Source organism: Phoca vitulina, unplaced genomic scaffold, assembly GCF_004348235.1.
Source record: "Phoca vitulina isolate PV1807 unplaced genomic scaffold, GSC_HSeal_1.0 scaffold40, whole genome shotgun sequence".
Classification (NCBI taxonomy): domain Eukaryota; kingdom Metazoa; phylum Chordata; class Mammalia; order Carnivora; family Phocidae; genus Phoca; species Phoca vitulina.
In genome coordinates this window covers 19,877,025-19,888,127 of record NW_022589743.1, presented here as the reverse complement: position 1 = coordinate 19,888,127, position 11,103 = coordinate 19,877,025, and the positions used below count along the sequence as shown (strand labels likewise).

Here is an 11,103-nt window from a genome sequence, read left to right as displayed (position 1 = left end):
GCGGGCGGCGCGGGGCTCGGGCTAGCCGCGGGGCCGGCCGGATGGCGGGCGGCGCGGGCTGGGCGGGCGCCCCCGCGGCTCTGCTGCGCTCCGTGCGCCGCCTGCGCGAGGTGTTCGAGGTGTGCGGCCGCGACCCCGACGGCTTCCTGCGCGTGGAGCGCGTCGCGGCGCTGGGGCTGCGCTTCGGCCAAGGCGAGGAGGTAAGGGCGCCGTGTCCCCGGGCCCCGCCAGCGGCCCTTGCCCTCTACCCGCCCGGGAGGGGCCCCGCCGGCGCCAGCCCCTAGCCCCCGCCCAAGCGGGCGTCCCTTTCCCCCCCGGGCTCCCCTTCTTGCCCCTCCGGCTCCCCGGCCGGGTCGGACCCCTGCTTTCCCCCCCGCGCCGAGCACCCGCGGCGGCGAGCGTCACGCGGCACGCCCAGGGTGGCTTCCCTGCCCACCTTCCCTCCCCCGCAGTGCGGGTCCCTCTGATGGCTGTGAGAGCCCACCCGATGTTGGGGAGGGGGGCAGGAGCTGTCAGAACCCGGCCCCGGGGCCGTCCCGGGTCTGTGGGAACGGAATTCCAGGACGTGGTTGTGGGGGGGGGGGCGCTTGCGCCCCACTGGGCCTCAGCCAGGGGGTGGAGGGGCCAACTAGGGGCGCTCTGCAGCCTGACTGCACCCACCGTGCGCACAGAAGGAGGATGACACTTGGTGACCCCTCATTCGGGCTCCGATGGGCAGGCCTGGCTGGCAGCTGGCTGTGTTAGCAGCGGCAGGCCAGCCAGAGCCAGGCTTGTGGGGGGCAGCCGAGCCGAGTGTCTCCTGTGGTAGGCCCGCGTCTATTCGGGGGAAGCAGGAGTTCCGTTGGTTGGTAGCAGGGCAAGACTCAGAGGGTGGGTGTTGCCAGTGGGGTGGGCAGAGGAATATCAGTAAATGCCCGCCTTGACCAGTGTCCTCTCCTGCCGTGGGCACAGGGACTGGTGACTGGCAGGGAGGGCAGGGCACCCACCCTCCTGTCACTGCCCACTCTGACCTGCTCAGGGTTTTCTCCTGGGAACAGAAGCCCTGCCTAGTGAGTTTCCAAGGCCACTTAAGGCCTCAGGCTCTGCATGGGGAGCATGGGGGCCGAGGGCATCAGATGGGCCACTGGCTGGCATTCTCTTCCGGGAGCACCTCAGGCCTAGTCCATGGGAGAAGCCAGGACGTGGTTAGGTGGACCCATGCCTCTCTGTCACCTGGCAGAGGGGAGATGAGAGATAATCATCTCTCCATAGCACCCGGGCATGGCCGGGGTTTGGGAGCAGTAGGTGGAAGAGGAGGAGGCAGGTATCAAGTTTGAGAACCAGGTACCCCATCCCAGGAAGCTCAGTGCTGTGGTTCCTGTTGGAGCCCACATTTCCTGCAGCCATCGTGATCCTTCTCCTTCCCCAAAGGCCGGCCAAGCTCCTCACCCTCACCAGTGGCTCCCTCTGAGGCCAGCTGAGCAGCCGCCTTAGCATGGGGAGAGCCCCAGCACCCCTCTCAGGACGCAGGGCATGGGGCAAAGTATCTGCCTGGCTCTGCTGGAGCCTGGAGTTCCAGAACAGCAATACGGTTCTCCCCGCAATCTGTGGGAGGCCACCTGAGCCCCCAGCAGGCATCACCACCTTATCCCCGAGCTGGACAGCTGCTGTTGTTGGAACCTTCTCCCTCCCGCACTCTTAGAGCCAAACCCGCTTGCCACAGAGTCATTGCGCTTCTGCACAGGGACTCACATGGGTCTCTCTTCTATGTGGCAGCCTTTCAATATTTGAAAAGAGCTCTCCTGCTCCCTTCACTCCTTCCCATCCACTCCTTCCTGTCTTTACTCCTCCTGGTCGAATACCCCCTGTTCCTGAAGCGCCAGCCATTTCCATATGACCCAGCAGGGGCCAAATCTGTGGCTTATGGCCCTGGAGCTGCCATCAACTAATTGTGGGACTCAGTTTTCCTAGTAATAACACAGAGGGCCTGGGTCAGGAGACCCCCCAGGACTGCTCCAACCCCAGCATCTGACACAAATGCAGGTGGTTCAAGGTGAGGCTGCCTTTTGCGTGGTAGACCACAGTTTCCATTCATATTGACTTTCTGGCCCCCCAAGCCCTCAGGGATCTTTCTTAGAAACCTCTGCCAAACCAGGATTCCCCTCAATCCTGGAGAAGGGTCAGTGATTTCCTTCTTATTACAGCATAATCTTATGCAGTTTATATGCACAGTAGGAAATGAGAAATACGGGCAAGCAAACATAAAAGTGTTATGTTCCCATTTCCCAGGCAGCTCTGCTGTGACACCTTGGTCACATCCTTCCAGCCCCGTTTCTCTGCTTATATGTAGATTTCCCTCATAAAATGAGATCATGCTGTGCATACTATCTTGTCACCTGATTTTTTTCTAGTAAATGATCAGCACTTTCAGCTTCAGTAAATTTTCATCTCATTTAATATGCAGACCTTATTCACATCTCCCTGTTTGGACCCAAAATGTCGATTTTTACTGTTTTGTGTAAACCAGTTTCCTCTCTAGAACTGTGTGATGCATCAGTTGTTGTGACCTTGGGTCTCTCTACTCTAATGCAATTCCTTTCTTTAAAAAAATCTTTTTAATAATCCTGACTTGTTGAAGAGATCAAGCCTCTTGTCTGTCTGTGTCAGTGATTTCTTGAATCAAAACCTGTTACTTGGCCCTTATTCTGATTAAATTTCATCTTGTTTGTTTCATCCCATCGTAATAGACAATAGAATTTAAAACCCTACCTCTGACACTCTCAAATGCTATGCTTCCTGCAGGCTGGAGAAGCAGGTGCTTAATGTCTGAATCCACAGGCTGAAAGTAAACACAGGGCAGGACCACGGACAGGGCCTAGTAGGGGCAGTTCTACTCACACTGTATTGTCAATTGAGACCCACAAACATTTTGCTTCCCTACTCACTACAAGGGAGGAAAGTCATTTCTCCACAGGTAGGGATCCCTTCAAAATTCTATGTGCTTGGACAGTTTCTGTTTCATTTGTACAAAAATCAGGTGGAGACCCTGATTCCCCAACCCACTGGTGCTCGAGGGTGGATAACAGTTGTTCATTAGATATGGGGTTTGGTGAGCCTCTCAGAGCTGGTTACCCACATTTTACCAACTACTCCCAGAACACCAGGGATGCCAGAATCCTTTGCACACATCAAAATATACTAGGTTGTAAAGTATAAAATAAATAACCATGAGACCATACTAATAAAAGTAAATGATTGAATGAATGAAAAAATAAATACTAGGTGAATTTCCCATACAGAATAAATAATTTATGTAGATAATTCCCCATCAAGGAGGTAGAGCATAACTCCCCTCCCCCCCCATAAGTGACGTGTCAGATGTGCACAGTGACTGCTTTTTAAAGAGCACAGTATGGAAAGGGGGAAGGAGTAACTTTCCAGCAGAGAAGCCTGAGAAGCATGACCTCAGCCACGCGATCAAGGTCAACATCAACAGTGATAAGTCATGGAGACAGTGTGTACCCTTGATGTGATGTCATAAGTGCCACTTTACCTCTGTGGTCTTCCTCCCCAAACCCATAACCCCAGTCTAGTCATGAGAAAAATACCAGACAAACCCCAGCTGAGGGATATTCTGCAAAACACCTGATTAGTATTCCTCAAATTTGTCAAGGTCATCAAAACCAAGGAAAGTCGGAGAAACTGTCACAGCCACGCAGAGCCTAAGGAGACAGAACTAAATGTGATGTAGATGGGATCCTGGAACAAGGATAGGACATTAAGTAAAAACTAAGGAAGTCTGAATAAAGTATGCACTTGAATTAGTAATGATCTCATGTATATGTATATATAAGGTTGACCTCTGATATCCCCCTGATTTATTGGCTTAGGAATCATAGTAGAAAAGAGAAGACAAGAAAACTTGATAAAAACATGAGTACCTAAAATTGAGACACAAAGATTGACCTTTTAAAGAATACAAAGATAAGGGGAAACACCACTGTCCAAATCCTGAGAGTCCCTGATATGTGGGAGCAGACTATGATGAGTACGTAGAACTGTGGTCTGAAACCATGTTGGCTTCTTATGTCTTGCTTTTTTTTTTTTTTTCCTAACCTTTCTCGGCCTCTGTTTACTCATCGGGGATGATAATAGTCCCCATTCCATTGGGTTATCGTAGGGCTTGAACGAGCTTGTATATGGGACGTGCTGAGTCCCGGCTCTGTGGGTAGGCACATGTCAGGACTGCTGCTACTTTTGTTATGATTGTCTTCTAAACTCCTGCAAGCACCTTTGCGAGGCTGTTCTGGGCCCCGGGGTTCTCTAGGGTTGAGGTCCAGGTCTGGGACTAGTCTGTGTTGCTCTCAGCCCACCCTCCTTGTCCGGCTCGGATGGGCTAGCCCCTCAGCAGTCTGAGGACGGAAGACCTTGAAAGCAGCCAGAGATGGGCCACACTCCCTGTCATATATTCTTGTCCTTTTTCCAGTTTGAAGACGCTCCTTCTTGCTAGAAAGACTGGAAACAAAAGTAGTTGAGTGGCATCCCTGCCCTCTGTTAACAGAGCACCGGTTCCTCTTAGCTGTGGGCCTGTCCTTCCTGCTGGGAACGGAGGGCCACTCCAACGTCCAAAAGGGTGTTGTTCATTATTTCGGGGAGGTAACTCAGCTTTAGCCAACTAGGACTTGTCTATAGTTTACCCCTTCTTTGCAGCCGCCCCAGATATGGCCAGAAGCCACCGGGGCATGGGGCCTCCTTGTTCGTATTGGGCAGGAGATGAAATAAAGGTCCTGGCGGGGCTCCCTCAGTCCCCAGGTCCCCCCTGCACTCGCGACTGCCACGAGAGAGATGCTGGTGCTGCCTGATTCTCTGAGTTGGCTGAGGGGTTGGAGGGCTGGGGCAGGACAAAACTCCTCAGGAGCCAGCCCTGGGTGGGGGTGGGGGCGTCCAGCGCAGATTTGTGAGCTGCCAGGGAACCCTGAACTGGAACTGCGGTCTGCCCAGGAGAGTGGATTGGCTGCTGGGAAAGAAGCAACCGTGTCCCCCATATCTGCGGCTGGAGCTTGGGAGGTAGGGAAGGGACAGGAAGAGAGGAGCCAGATCAGGAAAGGCTCAGCCATTCTCTGTAACTGGTGGGAGAAGCCGGGCAGCACGATTGGACGTGTGTCTGAGAACAGAGGCTGGCTCTAGCAGGCGACTGTGACATACGGTCAGAGAGGAAGAGGGTCTGGACTTGGGCAGGGGTGGCGGGCAGAATTGGCAGAGGCCCAGAAGGCCTGCAAAGCCCCAGCAAGTCACTCCTGGATGGTGCAATTCAAGCCTTTATTGGTGAACAGACCCCCTCTATGTGCCCCACCCTAATGGGGACATGCTCCAGATGACAGAGCTGACAGCACAGAAGGAAGGCCTAGGTCTTCCAAGCTTCGAAGAAGACGTAGGGGTGCCTGTGGCCCATGAGGGGGGAGCAGAACAGGAGTGGGCCACAGAGACCTTCTCTTTTCTATGCTTCTGCTCCTGCTGGGTGCTCCCTAGAGACTGTGGTCCCTCAGGCATGAGGAGTGAGCACAAGGTACCGGGCTCTGGGGCTCGCGGCCGGGGAAGCCCTAGCTGGGGTGTGGCACTCTCCAGCCTCTGACCTGCCCGCACCACAGTTCGGCCGTGCTGGGAGGAGGGGGCATGTGAAGACAGCCCACGGGGACTGGTCCATCTTGTCAGACATTCTTGAAGTGGCCTGCATCCACAGGGCACACCTCTCTGGGTTATAGCTTTCTTCCCCAGATACTGGGTTCTAGAGAAGATGAAAGCTCCAGGTAGTGGAGGACTTGGTAGCAGACAGATGTGGTTGGGTGCCAAACGGGGGACTAGAATCAGGCCTTCCAAACAGCAAGTTGTGCTGTCAGCGTAGTTCCAGTGGCTAGAGAATCTGAGCTCCCCGTGGGTGCTGGGCCTCCACCCTGTGAAGTAGGACTTGCCCCCTTTCACAGGTGGTTGCTATGGGGCTCCGAATTACCAGCCTGGGCAGGTGGCATGGTGGTCAGACCTGGCCCCAACTCTGAGGCCCAGGAACGTCCCCCAGCTCCGGGGAGAGAATCCAAGAGGCAAAGAAGGAGAAAGGAGGTGGGGTGGTAGAAGCAGAGCCCGGGCAGCAGCTCTTTGCCTATGGCCAAGGGTCCCCGCATGCCTCCCCGGGATGGCGGGCTGAGAGAGGGAGCCCAGGAACCTGGGGGGGGGCAGATGGCTGAGAACGCACTCCTGCTCCCCTGGCCAGGGGAATGGGGGGCCCACCGCCACCTGCACTGGTCAGCAGCCCGGCCTTGGGGGACAGTGCAGATTCGGGGCCGGTGACCTAATCTGCGCAACTTGGTGCTGGCCGGAGCACCCGTGTTCCCAGGTCCATTTTGCAGACTTGGCGGGCGAGGCTCCTGCCAGACCCTGGAGTAAGTGTGTAAGGGAAGGGGGCTCCTCTGCCTCCTGCTACCGCGGGCCCTATGGTCCCCCCAGCCGGCCGTCAGTTCCACCGCCGGCCCCGAGCACTGATGGCCGGCCCGGAATGCAGTTAGAGCTGGGCCAGCCGGGGTAGGGAGGGATGGGGGCAATGCCTGCTGACCCGGAAACAGAATGAGTGTCACCAGTGCGTTAACTGCTGTCTCCTTGCACGCACACGCACACACGCACACACGCACACGCACACGCACATACACACACACAGACTGGGTGAAGGCCCTGAAATTTTTATAGCGTAGTCTTAATGGAAATACCTTTTGCGTGTGGGGGTTGTCTTAATATATGTTTCCAGGTTAAAAAAATGTTTTTTCTCTCCATTAACATCTTGCATGCCTACTATATGCCAAAACACTTCCAGGCACTGGGAAACCAGGGTGGCCCAGAGCCGGACAAGAGACAGGCAAAGACATAAAAATGGCTATCAGGTGGTGTGAGGTATGAGGAAGAACCAAAATACTGAGACGAAGCCAAAGGAGGATTTTTTTTTTTTTTTTACGATTTTATTTATTTATTTGAGAGAGAGAGTGAGTGAGAGAGAGAGAGGGCACGGGGTGAGGAGAGGTAGAGGGAGAATCAGGCTTCCCGCCGAGCAGGGAGCCCGATGTGGGGCTCGATCCCAGGACCCCGGGATCATGACCTGAGCCGAAGGCAGAAGCTTAACCGACTGAGCCACCCAGGCGCCCCCCAAAGGAAGATTTTTGCCCCTAGAATGACTGGGGGAGGCCTCTTCTGTCACAGGGGCACAGGGAGGTGGAGCGTGGAGTGACGTGGGGCACCGGCTGGGCCCACACATGTCTGCAGGTGGCTGACCCAGGCAGAGGCAGGAGCAGGCCGGGGGGGGGGGGGGGGGGGGGGTGGGGGGGGGGGCAGGCGGCTGGGGGCGGGGGCAAGAGGAGTGAAGGGAGACAGGCCGGGCGAGAGATGCTGGAGGCACAGAGCAGGGCAGCAGTGGAGAAGCGGCCAGATTTGGATACAAGAGCCCACGGGAAGCAGGGTGTGAGAGAAGGAGAGAAGTTGGAGAATGTGCTGGCTGGGGAAGAGTGAGGCGGGAGGCAGGCTGGGCGCCGAGTCGGGAGATGCGCCTGGCGTCCACGAGGAGACGTGTGCCAGCATCGGGCGGACGAGTCCAAGGAATGCGCCTCGGGCCTGCTCCTGCTGGCCGACCCTTGCCTTCCTCCCTCCTCTTCTCCCCCGGCCCTTCTGTCTCACTGCCCACAGCAGAGAAGTTTTCTGAGGGAAAAACAGAGGACCTGGTTAAGGTGTGCTTCAGCCCCCTTTACAAGCCAGGCACAGGTTGGGGTCCCAGGGCCTCAGCCGGGCTGCCTTAGGGCATCGCGCCTCACTGTCTTCTGTCCGGGAGGCTGACTGCTCATCTGCCAGCCTGTCAGTCTGAGGGCTCCTCCTCGCCTCCTCCCTGCACAGAGTAGGGACTGGCCAGCGCCATGGTTTGTTGCTTGAATGTGCTGTTGACATGACCGCTGGCCCTCTCCAGTGGACTCTCACTGGAGCCATCCCCCAATTAGACTTGGGGCTCTATGCTGTTCTCCCATTCCCAGCATCTTCTGATCCTTGGAGACCCCCACCCCTGGAGACATACCTTAGGACCACCACCCCACCACCCCTGGGTCACTGCTGAGGGACCCCTTGTTCATAGTTGCATGCTCTTGGGGACAGGGGGAACAAAGCAGCTCAGGATCCAGATACTTGTACACTAGGGATGCAAGAGGAGAGTAAGCCTCCGTCCATAGCCCAAACGATAGCTCTGAGAACCTCTAAGTTCCCTGTAGACCTGACCTAAGACCTTGAGTCTCACCCATGTCTCATTTGCTGTGGCACAAAACTCAAAAAAGATGGTCACCTTCCTTCAAACGCAGGTATTGATTGCCCATGGCCTCTGGTGGCCACTGTCCCCAGGAAGATCCCGATCTAAGACCAGTACACACCTGGACAGGATAGACAGGTAACCAGGGGCTGATTTATACCAAAACAAAAACCAAAAGGAGGGAGTGGGGTTGCATTCAGTGCTTGTGTGACTCTAGAACAGCCCCACCAAGAGTTGGGGCTTCCCTGCCTCCCTAGGCAAGCCCATTCTGTCCTGACAAGGCTCTGGCTGAGTCCTCTCTTGCACAGTGAGCTAAGGTCTGTCTCCTGGAGCTCCGTCCTTTGCTCATCCTTCCTTCTCCCGATCCACGCAGCCATCCACCTGCACATTTGACAGTGCACCCACTTAAACATCCACTCAGCCCGCCAGCCAGTGCATACCTGCTCATCCATCCATCCCAACATCTGCCTCCCCATTGACCCATCTACTCATCCGTTTGTTACACATCCATCCATTTGTCCATCCATCTGTTCACCCACCTTTCCACCAGCCTCCCCTGCCTATCCATTCACCGTGCAACCAGCATTTCCAAGTATCTGCCAGGCCTGGGGCCTAAGCACAGATCCAGGGCTGGAGACTGGCATTTTCAGGGAGTGACATGTGGCCGTATGGGGAGAAGGCACAACCAGGGCGGGGAGGGTGAGGGCTGGAGCTGGGGCCAGATGGTGAGCTTATGGAGTCGTGGATGGGCGGCGACACCCTCCCCTCCTTGGAGTTAGCTGGTTTTGATTTCTCACTTCCCGCATTGGCCATTGGGTCTGGAGAGGGCTGAGGCCTTACTGTAAGAAGCAAAAGCCTAGGTTATTGCGAAGTGCTTATTATGATGGATGGACCTGTCTCCTTATCTGTAAAATGGGGGTCATGTTCTGAGAACTGGAGACAGTGCGGAAAGACCAGCATGGTGCCTCTTGGCATCCTTTCTTCAGGATCCTTTCTTTACTCCGTGACCCTTGTTGGCATCCCTGCTGCTCTCCATCCTAGGAGTGCACCTCTGACCCCTTTCCTCTGCCTGGTACTTTTCCAGGCATGGGCCTCCCTGGTGCAATGGCCAGACTTTCTCCCACAGCCATTAGTGACTTTTCTGTGGACCGAGGGGATGAAGAAATGATCGGTGCTGTCTGCCTTCATAGTTCTCGTTCTCTTTCATCCTGGAAGCAGCCCCGAGAACCAGAGAGGCAAAGGGAGCTGTCCAGGGTCCCACAGTAAGTGGGGGAGCTGGGACATGAACCCAGGTCCGTCTGGCTCTAAAGCAGCCTCCTTAGTGCCTCCAGGGTTCTTCCAGGGTCAGGGTCAGGGGAGGATGATCAGATCGGAGTTTCAGCAATTTGATATTGGAGAAACCTCAAATCCGAGGCTTTGTCTGGCTTTCTAAATCTGGGGTGGCCCCGGTTCAGGGGCCGGAGCAGTGCCTGGCCGGAGCCATAATTAGAAGCAGGTTTGTAATCTGCAGGGCGGTGGGGGGCACCGCCGGGAGCCCCAGATGGGCCCTGCAGGCTGGGCTGCCCTGGCTGCGATGGAAGGGCAGGTGGCAGCAGGAGCTGAGGTTTTAGGGCTGAGAGGGGCTGCCGGCAACTGCACCACAAATCACGCATCTCCACTGCTTCACGTGGGTTTCCTGCCAGGCGCCCCTCTGCCATCCTCTGGGGCCCCCAGGCGGGTAGGGCAAGGGCAGGGGGCCAGGCTGGCAAACAGGGCACCCCGCCCGCGCCCTGTCCCCATTCTCCAGGCTCCTTCGTCTTCTTGGCCCACACTGCAGGCCCTTCGCGGCCATGAAGGCCCTGTGGCCCCAGCCAGCCTTGACCTCCTTTTGCTCCCCGTGCGTCCACCTCCCCCCAGCATCTCAGTTCAGGCCAGGCCGCTGTCACGTTTGGTCAGGGCGCAGGCTTTGGGCACTGGTCTACCTTCTAGCTGCGTGAATCAAAGTTACTTAACCTCTCGCGGGCTCAGCCTCACCAGTAAGGCAGGGATAATATTAGTGAGCTCTTAACCCCATGTGCGACACAGAGTAAATGTCATAAATATTTGTTAATATCACTGTTACCACTAAGTCTTGGTTTTCTGGGTGGGCTGTCCATTTTCATTCTTTTAGGGATCTTTTTGAGCACCTGCTCTAGGTCAGGTTTGGGGCTAGAGGGCATAGCGGTGAGTAAGATAGGGTTCCTTCCCTGAGGGGGTCCCCCCCGGGCGTGGGTGTCAGGGGGCTGTTCTAAGAGGGAAGTCAGGGCTCCCCTCTGTGCCCCGGGCAGCACTGGAGACTTGTCTAGCTGTGCTTGTGAGTGAAGACAGGAGATTCACTCTGTTGGAGATGGGAAAGCTTTCCAGGGGTGACGGCGGGGTGAGTCTTGAACAGGTCGGCCAGGGCAGATGGGAAGGATGGCTATGCCAGGAGAGACACCTGCCGGGCAGGTGGGATGGCAGGTGGGAGAGGGACCGAGCTGCCAGGCAGGTGGGGGCCGGGTGGGGAGGTGGCTGGATGAAATGTTGAAGAGTTGGAAGCAGAGCGATAAGGTGGCTCTGCTGTGTTTGGACAAGCCCGCTGCAGTAGCGCGAGGCCGAGGGAAAGGAGGCCAAAGCGGAGGCCACTGGCCCAGTGCAGGGGCAGGAAGGAAGTGGGGGAGGAGATGGAGAGAAGGAGAGGGTCAGAGGGCGGCTTCCGGGCTGTCCACTGGACTTCCCAGTGCTGCGCTCAGTGAACAGGGAAGAGCGTGAGCTCATGTGTGTCCCATGCCCCCCACTTAGGC

General features: G+C 56.3%; 1 protein-coding gene across 1 annotated transcript in view; it reads left to right on the top strand.

Moving 5' to 3' along the window:
• The first annotated feature begins 41 nt into the window (after positions 1–41).
• Positions 42–11,103, top strand: part of RAB11FIP4 (RAB11 family interacting protein 4) — a 114,880-nt gene continuing 103,818 nt past the window's right edge. The window contains exon 1 of the mRNA XM_032428413.1: positions 42–200. Within this exon, the coding sequence (XP_032284304.1) occupies positions 42–200 (159 nt within the window). The remainder of the gene's footprint in view (positions 201–11,103) is intronic.